The sequence below is a fragment of the Uranotaenia lowii genome, unplaced genomic scaffold (genome assembly GCF_029784155.1).
Source record: "Uranotaenia lowii strain MFRU-FL unplaced genomic scaffold, ASM2978415v1 HiC_scaffold_74, whole genome shotgun sequence".
Classification (NCBI taxonomy): Eukaryota; Metazoa; Arthropoda; class Insecta; order Diptera; family Culicidae; genus Uranotaenia; species Uranotaenia lowii.
The window spans coordinates 82,208-110,007 of record NW_026598689.1 but is presented as its reverse complement, the minus strand read 5'-3'; the positions used below and the strand labels follow the sequence as shown (position 1 = coordinate 110,007).

The following is a 27,800-nucleotide window of genomic DNA, read 5'->3' as shown; positions in this document are numbered from 1 at the left end:
ATAATTCATACCACCATCCATTGAGGAGCCAATGAGAGGATCTACAAAACTGTAGGCTAAGTAGCCGAGAGGGGCAACTCAGAGACTTGAGCTCGTCCAGTCTACCGGTGAGCGTTTGGCGATCAACACGTCGAATATAGTTAGAGCCAGTAGCTCTCAATAGCTGATATTAAAAAGAAGATTAACTCAGTAAATACCTATAGTAACTTCATAAGCTAAAAAGGTATAGTATTTTCTCGATAGCGAAATTAAAAATAAATTGTACAAAAAAAAAGAGCAGACGCTCATCACACCGCTCAACGAGGACACAAACGAAGGTCACATTTTCATTTATACAGTCAGCGAAAGTACTGTTCACCGGCTACGTCGTGGACTTGTTTGTTTGTTCGAAAAAGTGCTCCACTGTGATGTTTGCCCCGGACGAAGCAGGAAGAAACGATGGATTCGTAATTGTTTTGGTCTGACGGCATGTGTTATACGCGTGCCTCGTGACATGAGCTGGAGGTGCTACACTTTGTCGACTACCGTTTGATGCCAGTACATGCTGTGTTATCTAAGAGATTTAAGTCGCATTGGAAATCGTGTTTATCAACGTGAAAATCCTTAAATCAAATCATAATCTTATCGAAAAGTTGAATTTATTGATTTTCACCATTTGCGATTGATATTCGATCCCACTAAATATAGTGTGTGTTGAGGATTCAGGGGGTAGCTTACCAGGTTCAAAGATCGGAGGCTTTACTTTCCGTTGCTCTGCCAACGGGACGGAAGAGATAGCACCACACGACGGGGATTGTATAGTGCTAATTGGCTGGGGTTTATTAGCCGTTTCTCCGAGGCTACAGTCGGGAGTATTATTTGGTTGCACCAAAATAGTTTCACGCACAATTCAATCCACATTCAACACACAGAATAATTCCACCGCTATCGATTTCGGATGTAATTAAGAAACGGGAAACGACTTGTACCGGTGCACAAATGAAACAATACTTTATTGAGTTAAACTCGACCGACAAAAACGAACAAGCAAAAGTACGGACTAGATGTTGCCGCCACGAGAATTTATTTTGACTGATTTTTTTTTTTTTTTTTTATTTTTTTTATTTAACACACATTATATACAATAGATTTGGTCACAAACATTCCGGCCACCTTGAAATGGCACGGACATTTCAACACTCGCTTCGGTGTCATTAGGGAGCCTTCATCGGTTTCCTTCGTCTTCGACTACGTGGACCAACAGGACGCATCATGGCACCAGGGGAAGCAGGAGGAGCGATTGGAACTGGGCGGTACGGACACCATCTGGAGCTTTGTTTTCTGTGGAACAAAGAGGATCCCAGTAGACCAACAAACATACAAATAAAGGATTGGAACCGCAATCACCTGGTGCTTATGGTTGTCATACAGGAGCTAACTTAGAGTGTAGCTCTACTCATTAAAGCTGCGACCACCGACTACTGCGTTCAATCAGCCGGTGCTAGGACTATTTGATGGGAGGGGTTGTCCACCACACGAAGCCGGAAACGATGAAGTGCGACCACACTCGGAGCGTTGATTCTGCGGAGCAAGAAGGAACCCAGTAGCCCAACAAACAAATAAGGGGGTATTGGAATCGCAATCACCTGATTTTCAAAATTGTCGTACAGGAGCTAACTTAGAGTGTAGCTCTACTCATTCAGGCTGCAATCGGCGACTACTGGTTCTAGGAGGTCCGCAGTGTACAGGCGAGGACGACGACAAATGGTTCTGATCCATGAAATTATGTACAGGAGCTGTCTTAGAGTGCAGCTCTACTCATGATTAGTTTCAGGAACTGCGGTGACCGGTTCTCCAACGGGCTGCTCATCAGCTGGATTGGTTTCGGGTTGTTCTGGTACGGGTAACAGGGCAAGTTTGTTGACACACCTGGAAACGACATCTCGCTTCGCAGTGCGTAAGGTGACCACTCGTACGATGCCGTCTTTCCCAGGATGAACGGCTGTGATGATCCCTAGTGGCCATTGGGCTGGCGGAAGTAGATCGTCTTGGATGATCACCATTTGGTTGGGCTGGATTACAGTTGATGTTCTACGGTGCTTGGTGGCTCGGGCTTGAAGCTGCTGCAGATATTCTGGGTACCATCTACGCCAGATTCGTTGGAACCGTTTCTGCGTGAGCTTCCAATGCGACAGTTGATTGTCCGGAACAGTTGTCACGTCTTCTTCGGGTGGAGATCGCAGGCTTTCACCGACAAGGAAATGTCCAGGTGTCAGGGCTTCCAATTCGTCGGATTCGGTTGGCATCGGGATCAAGGGTCTGGAGTTCAAACACATCTCCACCTCGGCTAGTAACGTCGTCATGTCCTCGTACGAAATGTTGGAGTGGCCGATTTCCCTCAGTAGATGGTGCTTCGCTGATTTCACTGCTGCTTCCCATAGACCTCCGAAATGGGGCGAACGAGGTGGTATGAAATGCCACGCAACTCCAGATTCTGCACACCAATCCAGGATGTTCTTGCGTCCTCCGTGTTCGGTTTTCAGCATCTGGTAGATTCTATGCAACTCGTTATTTGCACCTCGGAACGCAGTGCCATTGTCGCTGTGGATCTCGTGGGGAAAGTTTCGGCGGGCAGAAAATCGGCGAAGAGCAGCGATGAAGGCCGGCGTGGAGAGATCAGACACCAACTCGATGTGAACGGCACGTGTGGTAAAGCAAACGAAGATGCAAACGTATGCTTTCGTTGGGCCTCGGTTTCGGACGAGAGACTTGATGTAAACTGGTCCGCAATAGTCTACACCAGAAACGGCAAACGGTCTTCGGGGCGCAACACGAGACGTAGGCAAATCTGCGATGCTTTGCTGGATCATCTTTGGTCTGCATCGGAAACATTTGTGGCACTCATGGAATGTGCGGCGCACTAGATTGCGTCCACCAATGATCCAATATTTTTGACGGATCGTGGCGAGCATTAGTTGTGGGCCGGCGTGAAGTAAATTCCCATGACAAAACTTCGCCAACAGTTTTGAAAATGGGTGTTTCGCGAGCAGAACAGTTTGATGTTTCGTAGCTTCCGGAACGGTTGCATTGGCCAGAACTTCTCTTATCCGAATGACTCCACCCGAATCCAGTTTTGTGCGGATGTACTTCAACACAACAGAGCGAAGGGTGGCTAACTCCTCAAGAAAACTCTGTTTCCGGGCAAGACGACACAGAGCCAACTCTGTCAGATCGGCGGTGGTTAGCGCTCGGAATGGATCCCTTTCAGACTTCCGTGCAGCGGCTTTCAACAAGCGGAGGTATCGCAGGCAGTGAGCGATGGAGCGCCTTAGTTTCTGGTCACTGGAGGACATTCGGAAGATACGATTCGTTGAACTCGTCTGGATGACTGACAACTCGAGAGCACGGTTGACCGTCTCGGATACGCTGACAGATAGAACTGCTCCACAAAGTTCCAAACAGGCAATACTGTTGTGGCTTTTCAGCGCTGCGACCTTCGACTTTGATGTCAGCAATATGACAAGAATGACTCCATAACATTCGGACCGAATGTAGCAGCAACTACCGTAAGCCTTCTCCGACGCGTTCGAGAAGAAATGCAATTGGTAAGTAGTGGCATTAACATCCTTCCAATCAGCTTGGTACGACGCTCGAAGCGCTTCAGGAACATTGGATGCCCATTTCTCGAGTGGAAGACCGATAGAAGCAGCTAGAGCGGATGCTTCTCGGCGGAGTTGAACGGCGGATTCGACATCTTCGGCACCAGTTAAACAGTCGTCAACGTAGAAGTCATTCTTCAAAACTGGGGCGGAAACAGGGAAACGACTGACTCCATCCTCAACGAGGCGTTGTAACGTGCGATTGGCCAAAAATGGTGCTGAAGCGAAACCGTACGTAACAGTCTGCAGCTCAAACATTGCGAGAGGCTCTTCGGGACTTTGGCGGTACATCTTCTCAATGTCGGCTACGAGTGCGATTTGGTGGGTTCGGAAGCGCATAATGATCGACAGTAGATCGTCCTGGATAGTAGGTCCCACCAACTGCATATCGTTGGAGTAACCGGTTGATGTCTTACACGAAGCGTCAAAAACAACACGGAGCTTGGTGCTTGTGCTTGACTCCTTGAAGACTGGATGATGTGGTAGATAGCAGTGGGGGACAGAGTCGTCTACTGGATCAGTCAACTTGATCATGTGGCCCAAACGTTCGTAGTCGGCCATGAAACAAACGTAGGCTTCTCGAGTGGCAGGATCTCGCTTAAGTCTCCTCTCTAGACTTCCGAAGCGGCGCTCGGCGATGGATCTTGATTCACCAACACGTACCAGGGGATCACTAGTGAGTGGCAATCTAACTACGAAACGACCGGACGAATCGCGAGTGGTGGTAGCACTGAACACTTCTTCACACTTCATTTCTTCAGCTGATAGAGCTTGGGACGGCAACAGAGATTCGAGTTCCCAGAACCTTTCGATGGATTGTTCTAGGTCTCGATCGATGGTCGTAAGATGGCATAACCGGGGTGTTACGGAGGAATTTATCGGAACCGATCCGGATACAGCCCATCCAAAAACAGTCTCCACTAAAGTCGGCATCTCATTGCCGAGGGAAATCTTGCTGCCGCCGTGAAGTTCATGGTACACTTCTCCGCCAACGATGAGGTCAATGTCCGCAGGAATGAAAAAATGTGGATCAGCCAGGTCAACGTCGGGAATTTTCCAAGCAGCAACATCAATTCTCACTGTCGGTAGGCAAACTGTTGGCCTTTTGAGGATAAGGAAATCTAGCTTCGTGGCGTACTTTGTTACGGTTGAGCGAATCTTCGCTGTTAACTGGCGCTTGATCTGCTTGGATGATTCACCAATCCCTGAAACGGCAATGTCAACGGTAGAACGGCGGAGATCGAGAGTGTTGGCCAACTTCTTCGTCATGAAGCTGCACATGCTAGCGGAATCAAGCAGCGCGCGCGCCGGAATTTCCTTCCCTGTACTGTCAACCACCAAAAGCATCACCGTTTCTAGCAAAACTGTACTGTTCGTTGCCTGAACAGTCATACAAACTTGTTGGCTCGAAGTAGATGGTTGCGGATCTGAATCTGGAGGAGCGGTGCTGCGTTGTGGAGCTGGGAGTGGTGGATTCGACGAAAGCGAAGTTGGTTTCGGAACCGAATTGAAAAAGGTGGTCTTGATTGCATCGTGGAGGAGAGAGTGATGCTTTCCATTGCAGAAACGACAAGTGTGTCTGGAGGAACAGGATCGTGATAAATGGCCGGAATTGAAACAATTCCAACACAAACGATGGGATGTGACAACTTGCCGTCGGTTGTAGGGAGAAAAACTTGCGAATTGCCTACAGCGAAATAGATGGTGTCGTTCCGAACATACTACGCACACTGGTAAATCGGGTTTTGGATCAGACGCAACAGGATTGGCTACTAATCGGAACGCCTTCTTCGGTTGGGATCCCGTCATCCTCGCTGGAATCGCTTGTAGGTTGCGCTGCTCTTCTGAAACGATCGTCTTCAGCATCATCGCTCGAGAATACAAGAAATCGGTCAACTCTTGGTAAGTGATTTCTCTAAGGTCGCTCGTTTTCTCCTCCCAGGCTCGCAGAGTCGTTGGATCCAGCTTGTAGCACAGAAGATTCACTAGCGGTGTATCCCAGTAACCTACCGGCTCACCCAGTTTAGCCATGGCCTTCACATGGCGATCAAAGTCATCCGTCAATGCATGGAGATCCTTCGCAGATTCTTTTCTCAAAGGTTGGAGGTCGTACATTGCCCTGAAGAGCTGTCGTTTCAGGTACCGCTGGTTATCATACCGCTTCATCAACGCATCCCAAGTTATGATATAGTTGTCAGTCTCTACGTTCACGGACTCGAAAGGTTTCTTGGCATCGCCTTCTAAACTTTGTAGCAGGTACTGCAGCTTTGCAACCGCTGGAACATCTGGATTCGAGTGCACCATGGACTTGAACGTGTCTCGGAACGACAACCATCGCGAAAAATCACCATCGAACCTCGGTAGATCTATTTTGGGCAGACGTAGGTGAAACATAGCTGTGCTGGCTGGTGCGGTCGGCTCTGCTGATGTGGAACTACTCAACCTTTCTGGGATGTTGTTCAACAGGAATGCTTTCACCTCACAAAACCTTTCCTCGATGGTCGATCTTTCAGCCAAACGCATTTCAAGCCGGTCTGGCCCATCCCACTTCTCGATGACGGTTTGCGCCTTTTGAAATTGGTCGTAGATCCGATCAACTAGATCTTGTCGAACTTGAAGGCGCCCAGCATCACGATCTACGTTGAACTCTCTCGTAAACCTTTCAACATCCGACAGGTTTGTCAAAATAGCCTTGCGACGAATGATGGCATCCTCCACTCTTTCGTCTGACTTGGTTTTCGGCATTTTGAAATACACTGACACTTGCTACCACCACTGTACGATAACGAAAACACAGCACAAAAAACGAAAACGAAATCCTTCCCGAACCGGTGTACTGGTTTTTAACACGACGGCGGAAGTGTAAACCAATCGTACGATTAAATCCTTCCCGTCGCGGATCTACACTTCTACACGACGAAGAATGATACAAATCGTACGATTTTATCCTTCCCGTCGCGGTGTATCAATCTTTGATTCGAGACGGAACCGAGAATTGTGTGTTCAAATCGACGAAAAAATCCTTCCCGACGCGACACACAATTCTTTCGCGAAGACTGCCACCCACTCACACCCAATCGCATATAATTTTATTTTATCCAATATAGCCAATATAAGCCTCAGGTGCAAAAGGACTGAATTCGCCAGAAAATTCTAAGTCCAAAACTTAATTGCCAAAATTAATCAATTTTGTCTTTCCAATTTTTGCTGACCGGTGTACAGCATCAGCATAGCAGCCGATCGAAATTAACAGCTGTGGTCGGCTTTGTGTTGTTGGCTTGGCTTCACTTTTTTTTGTGCGCTTTTTTGGTTGCTCGAACAATGCGCAGCAATAAAAGAAGCAATCAAAATGGCTCAATTTGATGCAGCCAGCGCGTCGAGTAAAGAAAATGGTGTACTCACCGCTACCTTCCGTTTGGGGAATTCCTCCGATCCGGCTCGAAGGACCAATGTTGAGGATTCAGGGGGTAGCTTACCAGGTTCAAAGATCGGAGGCTTTACTTTCCGTTGCTCTGCCAACGGGACGGAAGAGATAGCACCACACGACGGGGATTGTATAGTGCTAATTGGCTGGGGTTTATTAGCCGTTTCTCCGAGGCTACAGTCGGGAGTATTATTTGGTTGCACCAAAATAGTTTCACGCACAATTCAATCCACATTCAACACACAGAATAATTCCACCGCTATCGATTTCGGATGTAATTAAGAAACGGGAAACGACTTGTACCGGTGCACAAATGAAACAATACTTTATTGAGTTAAACTCGACCGACAAAAACGAACAAGCAAAAGTACGGACTAGATGTTGCCGCCACGAGAATTTATTTTGACTGATTTTTTTTTTTTTTTTTTATTTTTTTTATTTAACACACATTATATACAATAGATTTGGTCACAAACATTCCGGCCACCTTGAAATGGCACGGACATTTCAACACTCGCTTCGGTGTCATTAGGGAGCCTTCATCGGTTTCCTTCGTCTTCGACTACGTGGACCAACAGGACGCATCATGGCACCAGGGGAAGCAGGAGGAGCGATTGGAACTGGGCGGTACGGACACCATCTGGAGCTTTGTTTTCTGTGGAACAAAGAGGATCCCAGTAGACCAACAAACATACAAATAAAGGATTGGAACCGCAATCACCTGGTGCTTATGGTTGTCATACAGGAGCTAACTTAGAGTGTAGCTCTACTCATTAAAGCTGCGACCACCGACTACTGCGTTCAATCAGCCGGTGCTAGGACTATTTGATGGGAGGGGTTGTCCACCACACGAAGCCGGAAACGATGAAGTGCGACCACACTCGGAGCGTTGATTCTGCGGAGCAAGAAGGAACCCAGTAGCCCAACAAACAAATAAGGGGGTATTGGAATCGCAATCACCTGATTTTCAAAATTGTCGTACAGGAGCTAACTTAGAGTGTAGCTCTACTCATTCAGGCTGCAATCGGCGACTACTGGTTCTAGGAGGTCCGCAGTGTACAGGCGAGGACGACGACAAATGGTTCTGATCCATGAAATTATGTACAGGAGCTGTCTTAGAGTGCAGCTCTACTCATGATTAGTTTCAGGAACTGCGGTGACCGGTTCTCCAACGGGCTGCTCATCAGCTGGATTGGTTTCGGGTTGTTCTGGTACGGGTAACAGGGCAAGTTTGTTGACACACCTGGAAACGACATCTCGCTTCGCAGTGCGTAAGGTGACCACTCGTACGATGCCGTCTTTCCCAGGATGAACGGCTGTGATGATCCCTAGTGGCCATTGGGCTGGCGGAAGTAGATCGTCTTGGATGATCACCATTTGGTTGGGCTGGATTACAGTTGATGTTCTACGGTGCTTGGTGGCTCGGGCTTGAAGCTGCTGCAGATATTCTGGGTACCATCTACGCCAGATTCGTTGGAACCGTTTCTGCGTGAGCTTCCAATGCGACAGTTGATTGTCCGGAACAGTTGTCACGTCTTCTTCGGGTGGAGATCGCAGGCTTTCACCGACAAGGAAATGTCCAGGTGTCAGGGCTTCCAATTCGTCGGATTCGGTTGGCATCGGGATCAAGGGTCTGGAGTTCAAACACATCTCCACCTCGGCTAGTAACGTCGTCATGTCCTCGTACGAAATGTTGGAGTGGCCGATTTCCCTCAGTAGATGGTGCTTCGCTGATTTCACTGCTGCTTCCCATAGACCTCCGAAATGGGGCGAACGAGGTGGTATGAAATGCCACGCAACTCCAGATTCTGCACACCAATCCAGGATGTTCTTGCGTCTCCGTGTTGATTGTTCCGTCGGTCGAATAGTAGAATAAAGTGGTGTTTTTATTTGGTAAATCGGTCGTCAATTGGTGTTTCCAAGCAAATCCGAAATCCACAACTGCGGAAATAGTGCTGTGAATGCATTGTGGACAGTTTTTTGGTACAACGAGAAGAAGACCCCCGACGTGTTAGCAGCATCGAAACAGCAGCAAACAAAACGACCCACCAGCAGCGGTAGAAGAATTTGATCGTTTCCTATTCTGTGGTGCTACCTTTTTGTCCCGTTGGCGAGCAACGGATAGTAAACCCTCCGATTCAACAGAACCCGGTAAGCTACCCCACTGAATCCTCAACAGTGTGGTCAGCGTTGCCACATTTAAATCTGTGTTTTCGAGCCAAAAAATCTTTTTAATCTGTAAATAATCTCAAAAATCTGTATTGAAATCAGTATCAAAAATTTTCATTCCGGATACTCACGCTAAACTGCGGTGAGCGTTTTATAATGCGTAGCGCACTCATTTGGACTACGCTGCTCATTACTGCGGGCTACTATTTGTGCAACATGTCAAACCAGTGTTAAACCTGACATTTTGAATACGCGAACCGTTTTTGGTTTAACTTTGTTCGATTAATTGTAACGGACAAAATACATGTCCGCCATGTGTAAAAAATAAGGTCACGCAAAGTTTAAGGTCGATATATTCCGTTAAATATAACGATCAGTGTCCTTCTGGGGCTTAACAACCAGTTGGGATTTGAACATTGTGTCGATGGTATTTATCCTTTAAAAGTTACATTTCGTATAACGCAATGACCAATTTTGGTACATGATTCTTAATCACAGGTTTTAAAACTTTCTTCAACCCTTCGCTTAATGTATTGCATTGTAACCGTTCCCAACTCTAATCTGGAAGTTTATCCATATTTGCAAGCGTGATAATTGATGGATGATTGAGTCATCAAAGTAGATGATTATTGATTGACTCGAAGTATAAATAAAAAATATCTTGGAAAATCTCTGAATTTCTGAAAATCTGTATGGAATCTGTATAAATTTCCAATTATCTGTAATCTGTATATACAGATTCTGTGTTTGAAAATTTCCATAAAATCTGTATACTTACAGAAAAATCTGTATATGTGGTAACGCTGAGTGTGGTTTCGAGCGTGAAAAGAACAAAATACCAGCACTGATATAACAAATTTTTATTTTATTTTCTTTTGCAGATCGGAGGTGCAAATTCATTAAGACATAAAGAACAAACCGTATATTAGTAATATAGCTGTGGTTCGAAAATAAACCAGCCAAAATGAACAGTATTGTAAGGGTGTTTAGTAATTTCAAAGAATTCTACAGTGAAATCAACGGCGCCACATTGACTGGGGCGATCGACGTGATCATAGTAGAACAGCCAGATGGAACCTATATGTGTTCTCCATTTCACGTTCGTTTTGGTAAACTTGGAGTGCTACGAAGTCGGGAGAAGATTGTAGACATTGAAATCAATGGTGAACCGGTTGATATTCACATGAAGTTAGGAGAATCAGGCGAAGCATTTTTCGTCGAAGAATGCTTCGAGGAAGATGGAGAAGTTCCGGCTCATATGGCAACATCTCCCATACCAAACAGTTCTTTCAGTGCTAATTTCGAAAATTCCATTGTCAATGTAAGTAAGGTCGAGGAAGAACCAATGCCAAGACCTCGACGAAATTCGATTGATATTTCGCAAGACAATGCTGATTCAGAAAAAGGCAAATTTGAGAATCAAAAGTCCGATTACAGCCATAGAAGGCATACCGATAATGCTACTGGGAGGCCAGATTTGACACTGTCGAAAAAAGAATTTACAACACAGAAACTACGTCAAGAATGGGCTGAAGTGGAACAGGAGCAGATATTCCAAATGGAGGGAATTGAAAATGTAAATACAGATGAGCCCGGATGGGCGAACAGTACAACAGGAATAGCACAAACCGATCAAGATACTCATTTTAAACCGATTGAGCCTGCGGTAGGAATTGTTAAGCCAGAGGCACTGGAAACAACAGCAATCGAAGAACAACAGCTTTCGATAGCTGATGATAAGACCAACAGTGATTCAAAGTCTAAGAAAAAGCGAAGGAAGAAATCTATTATGAAGAAGAAAAATGCTCAACGCAAAAATTCTACAAGTAGTTCAGGAGGTTCGATCCACTCCGATCAGAACGAAGGAGTCGATACAGAAAGTATGACAGCTTCTCAAATAACTGCATCCTCGACTAGTGGATCGCCTAAAGAACCTGAACAGGAAATCGTTGCAGTCAAAGCAGAAACTAAAGAACTAGCTTTAGAAGCGCCTAACCGTATCCATGAGCTTGACATTCATTTTTTCAGCGACACTGAAATAACTACTGCAACAAGTCCTCGGCAATCACGCCCTTCAACACCGATTCAAAGTGACACCGAATTCGAAATTTCACAAAGAGAAACAATAGAAGCAAACAGCACAATGACTGCTTCCTGGAAATGGGGAGAACTTCCTACAAAACCAGAGGAATCAGAAGATCTTAACACTACACAAGGTAAGCAAGCTCAACGAAATTCCATGTTAAGCGGTTTGATGAGTTTCATGAAATACAATAACAAAAAAATGCGCAAAAATGTTCCGGATGGGCTTTACCTCGATGATCTAGATGAATCACTTGACCCTGAAGTAGCTGCTTTGTATTTTCCTCCATCATCGTCCAAAACTCAGCAAGCTCAAAATGACGAAGATAGGGAGAGCGGGAACGGAACTTCTTTGCCTCAAAGTCCAACATCACTGGAAGGTATCAAAAGTCTCGATTCAGATTTCGATGATAACAATAAAATCGATAAGCTATCACTGGATTTCATTGCTCTCTCGTTATGTGGCGGATTGGAAAATGGAACACCATCTAAAGAAGAATTTGATAAGCATCGACTCGAGTACATCGACGTTTGTAACAATCCCGCACTGTTCACATCGCCTGATTTGGTTGTTCGAATTAACGACAAATTTTATCCATGGTCTTCAGCATGTTTACAAGTTATGACAATGTTAGCATTCCAGAAGACGTTGCCAACGAATGATGCACAGAATAAAAGTTCACCAACGCAAAATTCAATAGATGATTCGAGAAACACTGAAGCCCAATTGAACAAACAACAAAAAGAACAACCTACTCAAGAATCGGCACGTGGGGTTCGCTGGTGGTCCTGGCGTCGTTCGAACGACAAATCCACTATGAAAACGGAGGACGACACAGAACCGGATGACTCAAAGAAAGCTGCCGTAGCTACTCAAACGTCACGTTCGAATACTCCTGACGATTCTTTTGCTCATTCAACCGAAAACACTGAAAAACAGAAGGAAGATGGGTATAACGGGTCATTAAGCTCAGATGATTCCCAGCTGCTTCCATGTGACCATAGCTATACCAATGAAAGTGGGCTCAATAAGTCCAATAGTATGGTTGAAAAGTATCGCAAGACGCTTCGCCTATCAACTGAACAAATTGAGAGCCTCAATCTGAACAACGGACTCAATGAAATTGTGTTCAGCGTAACTACAGCTTATCAGGGCACCAGTCGTTGCAAATGCTACTTGTTCAAGTGGAAATATAACGACAAAGTTGTTATTTCCGATATCGATGGGACTATTACAAAGTAAGATATCGAAAGTGGCTTGTTGTATGAGATGTGATCGTTAATGAATATTTCCCTACATTTTTTTAGATCGGATGTACTTGGTCATATTTTACCAATGGTTGGTAAGACTTGGGAGCAGATCGGTGTGGCTCAATTGTTCTCGAAAATTGAAGAAAATGGGTACAAGTTACTTTATCTTTCGGCACGTGCCATTGGTCAGGCAAAGGTGAGCAAAAACTTTGCAAACTAACGTTTTATTCCACTTTAAATCAGTAGATGTTATAATAATTGTATTTTTCTTACTTTGACACAGACTACTCGAGATTATCTACAATCGATACGTCAAGGTGATGTTAAACTGCCAGAAGGTCCATTATTATTAAATCCCACCTCTTTAATGTCGGCTTTCCATCGCGAAGTTATCGAGAAAAAACCTGAGCAATTTAAAATTGCTTGTCTTAGTGACATCCAGGCATTGTTCCCGGACAAGAATCCATTTTATGCCGGTTATGGAAACCGTATCAATGTTAGTTTATTTTTAAATCAAGTTTAAACGAGTTTAGAACCTGAAAATGTTTCTTTTTTTATTAGGATGTTTGGGCGTATCGCGCTGTTGGTATCCCGATTTCCCGCATTTTCACCATAAACACAAAAGGCGAGCTGAAGCATGAGTTAACCCAAACATTCCAATCTACGTAAGTATTTAAAATTGACCTTTTAAGTTAACACTGTAATTAAAAATATAAAAATATTTTCCAATCAAACTGAAAAATTGGAAAGGGGTTTAAAATACAGGAGGATTCAAAAATCAGTGCATTTGGATTATTAACACCATGAATTCGACAACTAATACCTTTATCTGGTTATTTTAAGTTAATTAGTTTTAATTTCTGCGATCGTTGAAAATTTATGTTTCTTTTTTTATTTCTTACCTCTTTACCTTTTATTTAAAAACCATCGGGTATCACAACTGTAAAATATACGCACTATTCAACCAAAATAACTAAAGCTACACTGGTCAAACATTGGTAGTGAATGATATTTTTCCGCCAATTATTCGCGAATCTTCATCTCTGTCTGATAACTTAGACTACGAAGATGACGACGAAGATGAACAAGAAGCAGACAGTCAGTTCGTTGACAGTGAAGATGCAGACAGTTGTTTTGAAGATGGTGATAGCAAGGTAGAACCGAGAAAATCATGGCACCGCAAAAGCGCAAAATCGAAAACCAAGCGCAGTTCCAAAACTCCATGTGAGGAATGCGATCATGTTGAATTGCAGTTCAGATGTGATATCGAGTACTGAAAAAAATCTGGACTACCACATTCACTTGCAGTAACAATGCAATCTGACTGATGTACAACGAAAAACATGACAAATAAAGTGCAAATTTTAATGATTTACAGTAACAAAACAATAATTGCACTATAAATCGGATCTAAGTTGTCAGACCACATTTATTTGTTATTCCCTTGTGCCAAATATTTGTATAATTTATTTATTTAAATGGCGGATCAGTATTTAGTTCCGCTTATGACAACAACCTTGTAGGGTAAGCAATGTGCATTTGGTCATTTTTTATATCGCTCCCTAACATTTGGTTACATGTTAAACATTTAAGAGCGACAAATAACGGATCTCCATTATCTAGATAGCATTCATACATTATTGGTGCTTGTTTTCAGAATCATCCGAGCATAGTACTTAAAACCCATACAAAACATTGGTAGACTGGAATAGGGTAAAATTCATTCACAGGAACGGAATGTCTTGTTTCACGAATGTATACTACTGTAGTTGGCTTTTGACTTAACAATACCTTTGAATTTTGTATAACATAACAGACTAATAAACTATGCTTTTTCGTCTATCTTCTAGCTATGCCAACATGGCGTACATAGTGGACCAATTATTTCCACCCATCAAACACCTCGAAGAGGAAGACATCGAGTTTACTAGTTTCAACTATTGGCGAGATCCAGTGCCGGATATTGATATAAATCTCGATTCATCCAACAGCTCTCAGCCGGGTAGCGGAAGCAGTACCCCTGTAAGTGGTACAATAGTTGTGCAACCTACTGGTAAGGTCAGCCCGACCAATACCCAACAAGTGCCGCAGCCGTTGCCAACAATTCCCGAGAATTAAACTTCCTTATCGAAGGTTCATGGAAAAAAAACTACTATAGCTTCTCGCTTTCTAAGCTTGAATTTACATCAGTACGTATGTAGAAATTTTCATGAAAAATAACTACTTAGACAGTGCTCAGCGAAAAAAAAACATTAAATATGAAATGCTTTGTATCATAAAAATGTCAGTTATGTGTTGAGCAGTTCTTTGTCCGAGCTCTTTATTTAAAGGCAAATAAGTGAACTATTGACAAATAGATTTTGTTCCATTAGTTAGAGTGTTGGTCGTTGAAATCGATTTAAATGGGTTTATTTCTAAATTTTGAAAAAAAAAAAATTGCAAGAGAAACTTGATATATCGAGAAGAAAAAAAGGTAATCTGGAAACGATGTCCAGTGGATAGAAGAAAAAGCTATGAGCATGTGATAATAATTGTTTCTATTTTAAGTTTAGTTCTTCATATACTTTAGTAGCAAAATACTGTAAGACAAAAGTTGCATTATTTACCGTCTGATTTGAAAAAGTGAATTGAGAATAGTTGAATCCCTCCAGGCAGGTGGTCTAGATTTCTTTTTTTGTTACATTAGAAAGTCAGCTTTTTCACATGCTTTCTAAGGCTGTATTGTTTGAATAAAAGTTCAATAGATAAGATGCAGATCTCATATTGATTTTATACCGCGGTTTAAAAAAAACGTTAGACCACTTTGCTTACGGACGATTCAATCGATCTCTTCATGTGTGCTTTTGTTATGTTCATATGTTGCAGTATGAACAGGCAGAATTATATATTGGAACACGCAACGCAAAATATGAGGTGCAACGTTCTAAATGATTAAGACACAGTACTGATAATAAATATGGCATCGCTTAAGGCGAGATCGTTGAATAAACGCTAAATTGATGTGCTTCAAAATACGCAATTGTTAGTTTTTTTTTTTGAAAGAAAATAACCTTTTGTTTGTTGATGTAAAAAGTCGATGTCGAAGAAAAAATACAAAAACGATATGGGTTCACACCAAGGGGCTGGAAGAGAAGAAAATTTCCGAACTGACATTTCAGTACCGCACTGACGTTTTGGTTCCAAAATTCCATTGAAATCAAAGGGGAACTGACGTTCTGGTTCCAAAAAGTCAGTACGGTCGGTTTGTATGTGATTTGACAGTTGCTTCAGTCCTTTGGTTCACACAGGCGTGTCCGGGTTTAAATTGTGTGTTAAGCAATATTAACTTCATATAGATTTCTTTTAGCTTTTTTAATACAGGAAGTTTAAAGTTAAAAAGCAATTCGATAGGCCTAATAAGATGAAATGCTTCTCCACATTCTCTTTCCCAAATCATGTTTAGAGTGTGTTTGCAGTATGCAATCTTCTTTTGCGGATAAGATGTCATAATTCTCTAATATTATTAAAATTATTTTAAATCATCAGGCTTAGGAAGGAATCGTTCGGATTAAGAAACAATTAAAAAATTCCGTTCATTAACGATTATTGAAAGTGTGTTTATAACTTTTCAATTTAAATAAAGCTCTTACTTACCTGGTTAACTCCTCTGCTGCTTAAAGCGGCTTACTTTTTTCGCACTGTTGAACTTTTCCTCGTTAGAAACATTCGTGTCACGTTCTACAACATCACCAATGATCTGCTTAAAAATAATCTTATTATGTATAAAATTTTTTTCTTCAAATCAAATTTTATCTTACGTTCACTGGCAAACTTTCTCGTTTACGCCTCGAACTGTTCAGCATTGGAAGGGTATCAAAATGTGTTTCAGCAAGAACTTTTTCGCGATTTTTCAAAATAGATTTTTTGTCAGTGCCAGAATCGTTCGATTCTACGGCGAACAAACGATAAATATCTACAGGACTGCTTATTTCATCACCCTTGCTTATTGGAATTGGTTCTGCTCCAGAAGAGTGTTCAATTTTTAATTTTAATGTTTTTGAAGAAGGATCTTCTGCCCTCCTATAAACCGCTTCATTGCTATCTATGATTTTAACTGAATCACTTTCTGCAAATGTTATGGATTTGCTTTTCTTTACTTTCGCGGGGGCTTCATATTGTGCTGATTCATCCTCCCAATTTGGACTTAGGAAATCCAACGCCTCTTCTATGTCGTATTTTAAATCACACAAATCGACCTTCTCATTAATCGTAATATTGGGTTGGTCGAGCCGCTTTCGGATGTCTCGTAGTTTTTCTTCGAATGCACGGGTTTTCTCAGCTTTGTTGAAGGTTTTAGTATCTTGCAAAAGTTTGAGAAACTCTGCCGACACATCTTCTTGGGAAGAATTAGAACCACTATCTTCATTATCATCGTCATCTGTGATTTCGACCTCATATTGTTCTTCATCACATTCTTCCTCATTTTCATTTTTCTTCAACTTTAGTTCTTCAGATTTTGATTCTACAACTTCACTCGTGTTGTGAGAATTCCTCGGAATATGTGCATTTCTTTTTTTATGATTTGTTTTGATTTGTCCGCTCATTAATTGACGCAACTGATCGTCGTTTTCTATTGGAACATCGATATTGTTCATTTCATTTTCCAATTCTTCAAGTAGTTCCAGTTCTTCCAACCGGTCTACGATATCTTGATTATCGGTTTTACCATTGGCGCGTTCCTTTGCCTCTCTCATTTTTTCTTCTCGGACGTTTTTACGATGCTGCTCTTGCCATAGCTTTTCATGTTCTTCGTTATATTCTTCGATAATTTCCTGACCTCCGAAAGCTTCTTCATGGAATGGAAGTTCCAGTTTATTGGCAAAAAGATCTTTTTCCTGTTGGAATTTACAGATCATCTCGTCGGCTTTTCGTATTCGATGCTCGATGATTTGGTTAGCTTGTTTCACTGAACAGTGCGAAAAATACCCGCACCCGTGACTAGCAAACAACTCTCCCGTATGATATAGTTGTCCGGGAATGAAGGCTTTCGAACCAAGTGGGATTAGAACGTCCACTTTGGTTAGCTGTTGGTACATTTCAAGGTTTGTCCTCAAATCTGCATGTTCCTTGCGGTAATTTGTCCAACGCTCGGATTCTTGCTTATTGGTTTCTAAAGCCTGTTGATAAGATCTTCGATTAGATAATATATTAGATATTATGCTGAGTTACATTATTACAAATAAATATTTTGGACGGTTATTTGGGTATTGTTGGAGGGATTTTTAATGGATTTGTAAGGGAGTATGTATTACCGGGTAATAACGTGAGTTCAGAACAGTTATCTTATTGAAAATTAAATTTGACCAGACAAATAGATTTATTTACGGTTGTGCTCCGCTTACCTCACTGTAGGCTTTATTGTACAAACTAAATCCGTCCATTGTAGATGAGGAAATAACGAAAATGTTTTTTTTTTAACACCGAATTCAAAAACGAAAAATTTTACAAACTTGTTTCGCACATTTCGTCAACAACCGGCGCGTGCTCGCGGGCAAGTTAACCAAGTTCACTGAGAAAAAATATAACTCAGTAGAAAGAAGTTTTCTAACCATCAGAGAGAGACTGAAGCCAGAGGCGCCAGTAGTTCTGATTTTTAGTCCTATATAATTGAATTTCTGATTATACTGATTTTTGAGCAGGTGTTTCCCATTTTTCAAATTCGTTTTTTTTAAATTGTCAGCTTTTTTAGTTGTAGGTGGATGTAGTGTGGTTTGTTCTTTAACGTCACTGTTATTGTCCCGAATGTTTTCTATGCATCGATTTCGTCACTACCCGTTTGAAATGTTGTGAAATTTCAAAATCAGGAATAGTGTGAAAGAGAATTTTTTCAAAATCTTGACAACCCGCATGAGGCAGTATCATATACTAAAATCAGAAGAATTCAAAAATAAGAACGGTATCTCGAAAATCAAGATCACATCCTAGAAAATCAGGATACCTGGCACCTCTGCCAGGCTGGCAAAATCGGCAAATTAAATTTCTACATCCGCAAGCACGAAAACCTGGTAAAATTTTGATTGAAAAATTCTACCCTGATTCAAACCGTTAAAAAAGTGAAACATAATTGTAAGGATACAATGGACGATGAGCGTAAATCAGCAGTGATGGTATCCGGAAGTGACCCGAATGGACCATTAATTCGAAAGGGTTCGCTCATGTCATTCCGTACCAAAAAGTTTATCGATATTCCAGCAAGCGATGTTGTGAGTACCTAATTTTTTTTCGTTTTTCTGATCATCAACATGAATAGTATTTTTTTCCCTCCATCATTAGTTTGGCCGGTGCCGGTACGTTTCCGCGTTCCAAAAATGCAATCGGGTAGGCGAAGGAACATACGGAATAGTTTGTACGATTGAGGAGATATGGATTCGGTATGGTTTTCCTAAGCCATTTTTTTTTTATTTCAGTTCGTGCAAAGGATACGAAAACCAATGAATATGTTGCGCTTAAAAAAGTACGAATTGATCAGGATATATTCAAGGATGGTTTACCGATTAGCGGCTTGCGGGAAATACAAATACTCAAGAATTGCAACCATGAAAACGTAGTTAGATTGAAGGAAGTTGTAGTCGGGAACAGCCTTGAAAGTATTTTCCTAGTGATGGAGTTCTGTGAACAAGACTTGGCCTCTCTTCTGGACAATATGGATTCACCATTTACAGAGTCACAGGTTAAGTGCATTGTCATTCAACTTTTGAAGGGTCTCAAATATCTACATGGCAACTACATCATTCATCGAGATTTGAAAGTGTCCAACTTATTGCTTACTGACAAAGGATGTTTGAAAATTGCTGACTTTGGCTTGGCCAGATATACCAGCGATTCGGATAGGCCGATGACTCCAGGACTAGTAACGCTTTGGTATCGTTCTCCAGAACTGCTGTTTGGTTGCAAGGAGCAAACAACTGCGGTCGATATGTGGGCCACCGGATGTATACTTGGAGAATTATTAGCCCACAAACCTCTGATGCCGGGAGTTAGTGAAATTTCCCAAATAGAGCTTATTATTGATTTGCTGGGAACACCTTCGGAGACAATCTGGCCTGATTTTCCGTCACTACCGGCGGTTCAGAATTTCACATTAAAATCTCAACCGTACAACAATTTGAAACCGAAATTCGCTTGGTTATCTTCCGCCGGTTTGCGTTTGTTAAATTTCCTCTTTATGTATGATCCCAGCAAAAGAGCTACTGCCGAAGAATGCCTACAGAGCAGTTATTTCAAGGAAGCCCCACTTCCATGCGATCCAAAACTCATGCCCACTTTTCCGCATCATCGTGACTTGAAAAATGTCGCAAAAGAAGACGAACCTACAACTTCTATAATTAAACCCACTATTGATCCCAGCACAATGCCTACCATTTCGGATCTTCTGGGATCGCTTGTGAAGAAACGTAAAACAGAATAAATTCTACAAGTTTTATAATTTTTATTCGAATCTAAATTTACAAACAATCGAAAACTCCCTACAAATATTCCCGATCCATTGATGTTTTCTTGGCTTTCTTATCTCGTGCACGATCGAACCAACGATGTTTAGTAGTGAACGTAACACGGGACAGTTCCTGGCGAACAAACTCGGGATTCTTTAGCTTCAAGCTGCAAGCGCCTTGGACGATAAGTTCATCTCGAACCATTGAAGAGCTGGATTCGGGACGAGGTATTTCGATCGGTTTGGAAAACTCGTACGGGAACTCTGGTTCTGGATGCCAAGCAACAAAAACCTTACCACCGACAGCCGGGCTTATCTGCTGCACTAAACTTTGTGGATTCCCCTGTGCTACCTGGACATTTTCAAACTTTTTAAGGGTTTTAAAGTGATTCCAGCGACGAAAAATTTTCACACAGGACTGCATGGTGCAAAATATTGACAATTTCTGAGAGATCCGGTAATACACTGTTGAGAGAAAGTTCTTATTATTGACTAATTTTACCCGTTCTACCCACTATTTTTTAGAAAAATACGCAAACAAAAAAACTGGCATCGCTTCTCTTCGTGTTCACCAAGTTCACCACTATCACTGCAACTTTCTAGAATCAAAGCTTGATTAATTGATGGAGAATGAACTATTCATCCGGTTTATTGGGGGCAGAGGTGCCAGGTGTCCTGATTTATCAGGATTTGTCCTGATTTTCGAGAGACCGTCCTGATTTTTCAAAAACTCTCGAATTGTCCTGATTTTTTAAATTTATCCTTAAAATGTCCTGATTTGTCCTGATTTTCATAAAAACTTCTTAAATTTGATCGAATTTGTAGTTAAACTATGAGAAAATCGAATAAATAGATTAGAAAATAGTTAAACTCATTTAACACATGGTAATTTTCGGTTCAGATGATATTCATATGATGTTTTGCGATATGAACTACCGGCCAGCCAACACGCTGCGTACTGATGTTGCTTAAATCAAGGCGTTTACAGCACCTGCATTGCGCCTTTATTTATGCAATCTAAGCAGAAATCTTTATTATTTTATGAATCAAGAGGTGTCCTGAAAAATCCTGATTTTTAACTTCGCGTTGTCCTGATTTTTGATGAAACCACCTGGCACCCCTGATTGGGGGACTTGTCATCAGTGTTTCAGTTAATCAGTGTTTAAATCTCGAATGCTCTCAACATCCAGAACGGATCCGTGCGGTCCAGCATAGATTGAACTAGGAAACGTATCAGTATCTGAAAAGAGATTGAATTTAATCTTTTGAAATTATAAATAATCTGCTTTGTTGAATGAAACTTTTGATGCACTTGATGTTAAGAATTATTGAAGCCAATATTATAATGCATGTAGCTTATTATAAGAATTAAATTAGTAAACTTGTTTTTCAAAAGTGATTCAAAAATAATTCAGAGTCCAAATTTACTCTCAAAGCAGGGTCTAATTCAGATTACAAAATTGATACATCAATATTTATATAACATTTGAAATTCAGAATCTGAATTGCGATTCACAGATTAATTTTAAGGATTCGCAATCAAGGTTTATGTAGAGTAACAAATTAAGCAAGCATATAAAAAATGTTCAAGGGCACCATGGTCAAATGATCATATTTGACATTCTTTTTTTTTCAGGAAATAAAAATAATTATATTGTTCCTCACAATAGTTTGGTATTAAGAACGAGAACAGGAAACATTATGTCTACAACCTGATGTACGGAGTGTGTACTTCGAAATAAAACTAGGTTTCTCTGGCATCGAAAAAAAATAAACAGCAGTTGATTTTTAAAATTTAGGAAACTCTCCCTCAACTGGCCCGATAAAATAAACTCTGCTTTCAAGGCATACAACAGCCCAACTATTTCCATTTTGCCGACGTACTCGATGAGATTGAACGCCATCTCGACGTAGTCCTGGACCCAATAGATTTTGGATGAGTGGTTTCGGTCGATTATTTTCACAAAACACCTACTGTGAATGCATTTTACCTGTAGATTGAATGAGATTGTGATTTAAGGAAGAGTATAGTATAAATGTTTTTTTGCTTATTAAGAAAATTGTTTTCGTCTGATCACATGAAATTGGTTTATTGTCTAAACTCACCTTTTTGCGTATTTGAAGAGGCTCGATGCCTAAAGTGCTCAATGTATGGTGCTTTAAAAATGCACTTTCTGCAGCTTTCCTCCGGCAGCATCTCGGAACAGGAACCAATCTTCAAATCGAAACAGACACAAGCTGATGAATAATATTTAATGTAAAACATAAAAAAATATAACAAACCTGAACCAATCATAGCGCCATGAACCTCCAGTCAGCTGCCTTCCGGATAATTAAGAAAATATTTAAGTGGTTATCATTCTGCTGGCTAAAATACATAAAACCGTTTTTTTTTTGTTCTTCGAAATTCTATGCAAAGAATGTTTGTCGACGAATTCTGCATCTTTCTCATTTATCTTCCGGATTCTGATTGCTGCCCGGAAACGGTCACATTACCTCTCATATCTGTGGGTGCTGGCAATTCCACTGTGCTTACATGCTGTAGTGGTATATAACTTGAGCTGGTGTGACACTTTTGCGCAGCATTTCGTGGCCGTCATCCATCATCCACGGCAGCAGAGCAGCAACGGCACGTAAAGGTATCACCCCCCCTCGACGGTGACCCACAAGTCAGGACCGAAGCAGCCAGGCTAATTCCATCCGTTGTCCTCCACCAGGTTGCACAATATCCAATAGTTTCATCCATTTCCGCAAATGTCCAACCGCGTTGTGCGATGTAGAAAAAGAAAATCGAAACAAGGATCCTTAATTCCAGACGGCCGAAAACAACAGATTTTTTTCAATTTACTTACCAATTTCCGATGAAAAACGATCTTAATTCGATTGTCCAGCAAACGGACAACTTAATTGGAGCCTATTTTTATTATTTACTCGATCTAGTCACAACAATTCCTATTTCAATTGTTATCATTTCAAACCACCATCAAAAAGTTTTTAAAATTCGCTTGGACATCCCCTTCCAGCACAATTCCAACAACAACAAGCTTTTTATGCAGAGCTGAATAATCAAGTTTTAGTTTACAAATGTATTTCTGCAACCCAAAACTACCCAAAATTGAATTGGGAAAATACATATTTTGAGCAACAATCGATTAGTTCTAATGAATGTGTTATTGCAACACATTTTATATGTAACTCAATTTTTCCGTGCATGTTGAGTAGAAAGAGAGAAAAATATCTATCTGTCTTCTTGTTTTGAACTCCACGATTCAAGGGAGTCACTTGTTTTGATTATCCGGATTTTCCACGTCCACAGTTATCGTGTTTCAAGTCAACCATCATAAAGTTTTAGCAATGGACGGAACCTCCAGTGATGTATGCGATGCCATTGAAAAGGACGGTAAATTATGATAATTTTGATATAAATAATAAGTGTTTTAATAAAATTCTCTATCAGATTTTTTCAAGATATTTCTGGAAAACCAACAGGATGCGCAGCAGAAGCTGCTAACTACTATGACTATCACGGACCAAATTTCAAGACTTTCTGCAGGCTTGGAACAAATTTCCACCCATCTTCAAAGTCAAGTACGTGGACAGTACGGTGCGCTCCTATCGCAAGCCAATCATGCCGGACGGCTAAACGCTGCAATCGGATCTATTTCCGGTCACATTGAATCCCTTCAAAGCAGCGCCGAAAGATTGAAGAAACAAGTGGGCGTTCCGTACGAACAGCTTGAATTGCAAACCAAAATTCTGGGCCGTTTGCATGAAGCTTCTCATTTGCTGAGGCAAAGCGCTAGGTTTCTACAGATATTCAAAGGATTGGATAGGGCTAGCGAACTTCCGGATCAAGCGGCTATCATATACGAATTGGAATCGCTAATGGAAGATGCCAATTTGGTCCGAATTGAGTGTCTCAAAGAAGAGATTGCAACCGTTAAATCAACTAAAGCTCGGCTCATACAGATTGCCAATCGAGATCTTTTTAAAAATATTCAAAAAGAAAAGGAAACAGAAACTACGGATTGCTTGAGAATTTTTCTTAATTTGAATATTTTACCAAAATGCTTGGAAAATATTTTAGAAACATACGAACGATATATTAAAGGTTAGTCAATATAAAAAAAATTTTTTTTTCGAATGGCACGAAAACGATTGTTGATGTTGAAAATATGTTCAACTTTTCAGATTCTCTTAAAGAATGTTTCACAGCTGCAGATTCCGGGGGTTCACGCAAATCAGATTCTTTGAGTAAGGATCGTTCCGATAAAACCCAAATTAAAGGTCCTGGTAAGGCTCCAACATTAACTAGCTCCACAACATTCCGAATTAAACTATGGCAGTCGATGGAATGGTTTTTCGTGGAAGATCTTTTTAGTCACTGTCAACAGATTACTTTTTTGCAATGTTGTTTGTCAAGAATAGCGTTGAACGATGAGCCCAGCAGCAAAACAGCTAACTCTATAAACAAACTTTTCTGGAAGCAAGTGGAAAAACAGTTGACCGATTCATTTAGAAATGCTCAACCGCATGTTCAACAGGCACTGCAGCAGGGACTTCCAAAATTGTTGTCACTGGCCCGTGGATTGGAAAGTAAAACGGAAAATGGATTTCTCTTTGACGAAAAGGTGTTTCAAACTCTTGAAGCCGGTTATCTAGAAAAATGTGCTAACAATTTGAAAACTGTATTGGTGAATATCGACTTTCCCAACCAGGACATCATTGATTCAATTGTTCGTGTAGCATCGGCTGAACTTAACTCGGCAATCGTAGATGAACGGCTTACGAACCAAGTTGTCGACGTCATTTGTGTTTCCAATAAGGATCTTTGGAATCGTATTGAACGAAATGTTAAATTAGGTGGCGATACTCAACAAGTACTTGGTAAGCTTGTTTTGTTATTTAAATATGAATAAATCTGCAAATATTTCAAAATGTCTTTCTCAGATAACCCAAATGCTTCGCAGTCGCAGAATATTACTTTGGCAAACATCATTCGCTACCATCATGAAGCCATTAATCGTTTGCTCCAGAACTTGGGTCCAAAATTTTCAACTTCTCAATCTGCTCAGAAACTCAGAGAAAGTCTTATGGATGGCCGAACTATAACGCTAGCAATTATGCAGCAACTGGTTTCTTCGATTCATTCTGCAGTCAATATAATCCTTCTAAGCATGCACCGTGAACCAGGTTTGAATTCGTCTACAATTTCAACTACAGGACCATCGTTCTACATGAAAGAGCTACAGGACTTTCTGGCTCGCTCTTGGAGCTCCCATATTACACCGTTTGCAGACAAATCGATCATCGAAGAATCCAGTCAAAATTTAGCAGCTCGATGCATAGAGCTGTTTGTTCAAAATGTTACAATAGTTCGACCCGTTTCCAACACTGGTCGACAAAGATTGAAATCCGACTGCCAACATTTGGAAGTGGCTCTGAAACCAATCATTCCAGACCTTTCAACAGTTGGCAAAAGTTTTCGCTTATTGAGGGCAATTTCTTCACTACTTATTGTTACCTCTGACGAACTTGTACGACAAACATCCGGAGAAGGAGGCGTTGTACCGCCACACATAGTTTTGTTTATGTTGTTTAGTTTCGCGGGACCCGAATTGGTAAGTCCACATGATACAATCGGATGGTCACAAGAAAAACTTATCCAATGGCTTGAGTCGCATACTGCGGAACGGGATCGATTAGAACTCGTTACAGGAGCTCTGCAAAAGTACCGCACGGTCTGTCGACAAAAAAATGTTACCCGCTACGATGTTGTGTATCCAATTATATCAAACTATCTTGAAGAATCATTGAAATTGATTGACATTAACAAAGCATAGCGTTATTTATTTTATTTTTAACACAGCGAAATAAATTTAATCAAGTATACTAAACAGTATTAGTGTTTTTGTTTGTTTACGTTAACCAAAGTCTAAGACCACAAAAATCGAAAAAACATTCTTCGGAAAAAAGAATATAGATCATCTACTGAAAGCTAAAAAATGTCACTTATTGCCTAAAAAGGCTGAAGATTAAGAAGCTATACGTTGCGTACAAGGATATATTTTTTGTTTTTTTTTTTAAATGCCATAAAAAATGTGAAAACGTGGTGTCAATCGAATCACCGTCTAGATTGTTTCAATCGCAGTAGAAACATTTTGATAAGCGATTTAGAAAGTTGACGTAATTTGAAAATTTTTGCCATGTTTAGATTCTATATCTTTTTTCTTGGAGATTTGGGGTAATTTCTACTTCTGAGTTGTTTCCATTTTGTTTTTTCCACTTTGGCAAAATTCTGGAATTTTTGGAAAAGTGGAATATTTTGGAATATTTTTTCGTTATTTCCATTAAGGTTATATGAATCTTTCTTAATAAAAACTAATCCTCTTTAGTGAGGTTTGTTTGTTTGTTTTATTGAGTTTATAGAGGCATGAAATTTACAATTCATTCGCCTCTCTTTAGTGAGGTCTTTTTTTTTTTTAAATTGTCAAATAAACTCCATAGCTATTACCGACCTCACTAAAGATTTCTTTTTCCTAAAATTTCATTAAAAAAAAGAGGAACTCTATTAATTTGAAGCGTTTTTGTGTTCTGCAACTATGGAATTGAAATTAAGATAATTAACACTAAACATACCGACACTTTGTATATACCTATTCATACCGCGAGCGGTCAAATGACGGCAAACACCGTTTTCGCTAAAACTCCCTTGTTTCTCAACCGATTTCTACCAAATTTAAAGTTTTGAATAGCTTATAATTCGACTCAAATATGTTTCTCAGACAATTTTCAACTACAATCAATAACTTTAAAGTTATTTACAGTACAAAAAAAAATTATGAAAAAACATGCTTCAGAACAAAGGTTGTAAATCAGTTATTAAGTGCTCGAAAAAAATTTCACTTATTGCCTGAGAAAGCTGAAGTTAGAAGCTATATGTTGCACATATGGAAAAAAATTTTAAAAATTTTCTAAGATCATGGCCACAAAAAATGTAAAAAAGTTGTGTAAAACCCGTACTGTTCAATCAATCAACCGCCAAAGCTGTTCCTGTTACAGTAGAAAATTTTGAAAAAGTGAATTGAAAAGTAGACGTAATTTGTCACATTTTGGCATCTTTAGATTTTTAAAATACTAAATACATAATTTTTGACGGCTTTTCAAAGGTAGTTGTTTTGCGAACTTTTTATGAATTTGGATTTTCTGAGACAATCCCTACACTTAAATTCAGCTTTGCACTGGATTTTGAGTACGTTAACGTATAGTTTAGGCAATAAAACTATATGTAAATGAAAGCTTATTTCATACCGGTTCTAGTGGTGTAACTGCATTGGCGGTGCGATGCTTGACAAAAATATAATAAATATATTTCTGAAAGTAAAACCAGAAAATTTGAGCGATTGCTCGTTTGTTTATTCGTTTCCTTTCACCCGTCTTCGTGTGCAAAATAGCTTTGAGATATTACCACCCACTGCGCCCGTCTGCCAAGCAAGAATTTGTGCTGACTTCTCAAAACTCAGAAACTAGTTCACTGTTTTATTTATCATATTTTTGCCAAGCATTGCACCGCCAATGCAGTTACACCACTAGAACCGGTATGAAATAAGCTTTCTTTTGCATATAGTTTTATTGCCTAAACCTTACGTTAACGTACTCAAAATCCAGTGCAAAGCTGAGCTTAGGTGTAGGAATTGTCTTAGAAAATCCAAAATGATAAAAAGTTCGAAAAACAGCTACCTTTGAAAAGTCGTCATAAATTATG

General features: G+C 40.6%; 5 protein-coding genes and 1 long non-coding RNA gene across 7 annotated transcripts; 3 read left to right on the top strand and 3 right to left on the bottom strand.

Annotated features, from left to right (window-relative positions):
* The first annotated feature begins 94 nt into the window (after positions 1-94).
* Positions 95-15,576, top strand: LOC129760718 (phosphatidate phosphatase LPIN3). 2 transcript variants are annotated; one of them, XR_008740378.1, is made up of 7 exons: positions 95-223; positions 10,113-12,552; positions 12,622-12,760; positions 12,848-13,060; positions 13,126-13,229; positions 13,544-14,088; positions 14,415-14,555. XR_008740378.1 is itself a non-coding variant. In XM_055758377.1 (6 exons), exons 2-6 carry the CDS (start codon positions 10,196-10,198, stop codon positions 14,680-14,682), a joined length of 3,081 nt encoding a protein of 1,026 aa, XP_055614352.1. In that variant the 5' UTR covers positions 95-223; positions 10,113-10,195; the 3' UTR covers positions 14,683-15,576. The 2 variants fall into 2 exon arrangements, 1 of the variants encoding a protein (XP_055614352.1); XM_055758377.1 differs by lacking the exon at positions 13,544-14,088 and having other exon boundaries at positions 14,415-15,576.
* Positions 15,577-16,139: 563 nt separating this feature from the next.
* LOC129760721 (unconventional prefoldin RPB5 interactor-like protein) lies at positions 16,140-18,580 on the bottom strand. The gene is made up of 3 exons (XM_055758379.1): positions 17,946-18,580; positions 16,362-17,720; positions 16,140-16,300 (listed from the first exon to the last, which is right to left on the bottom strand). The coding sequence occupies exons 1-3, from the start codon at positions 17,982-17,984 to the stop codon at positions 16,202-16,204; spliced, it is 1,497 nt and encodes a 498-aa protein (XP_055614354.1). The 5' UTR covers positions 17,985-18,580; the 3' UTR covers positions 16,140-16,201.
* LOC129760722 (cyclin-dependent kinase 10) lies at positions 18,546-20,211 on the top strand. The gene is made up of 3 exons (XM_055758380.1): positions 18,546-18,806; positions 18,877-18,949; positions 19,011-20,211. The coding sequence occupies exons 1-3, from the start codon at positions 18,681-18,683 to the stop codon at positions 20,009-20,011; spliced, it is 1,200 nt and encodes a 399-aa protein (XP_055614355.1). The 5' UTR covers positions 18,546-18,680; the 3' UTR covers positions 20,012-20,211.
* LOC129760723 (39S ribosomal protein L42, mitochondrial) lies at positions 20,013-20,636 on the bottom strand. Its single transcript, XM_055758381.1, has one exon. It carries the CDS (start codon positions 20,457-20,459, stop codon positions 20,070-20,072), a length of 390 nt encoding a protein of 129 aa, XP_055614356.1. The 5' UTR covers positions 20,460-20,636; the 3' UTR covers positions 20,013-20,069.
* Positions 20,637-21,766: 1,130 nt separating this feature from the next.
* Positions 21,767-23,013, bottom strand: LOC129760717 (uncharacterized). Its single transcript, XR_008740377.1, has 4 exons — positions 22,888-23,013; positions 22,319-22,725; positions 22,142-22,250; positions 21,767-22,026 (listed from the first exon to the last, which is right to left on the bottom strand). It is a non-coding gene; the product is annotated as an uncharacterized LOC129760717 (long non-coding RNA).
* Positions 23,014-23,296: 283 nt separating this feature from the next.
* LOC129760720 (conserved oligomeric Golgi complex subunit 5) lies at positions 23,297-25,934 on the top strand. The gene is made up of 4 exons (XM_055758378.1): positions 23,297-23,435; positions 23,493-24,146; positions 24,227-24,922; positions 24,986-25,934. Exons 1-4 carry the CDS (start codon positions 23,390-23,392, stop codon positions 25,876-25,878), a joined length of 2,289 nt encoding a protein of 762 aa, XP_055614353.1. The 5' UTR covers positions 23,297-23,389; the 3' UTR covers positions 25,879-25,934.
* Positions 25,935-27,800: the final 1,866 nt, after the last annotated feature.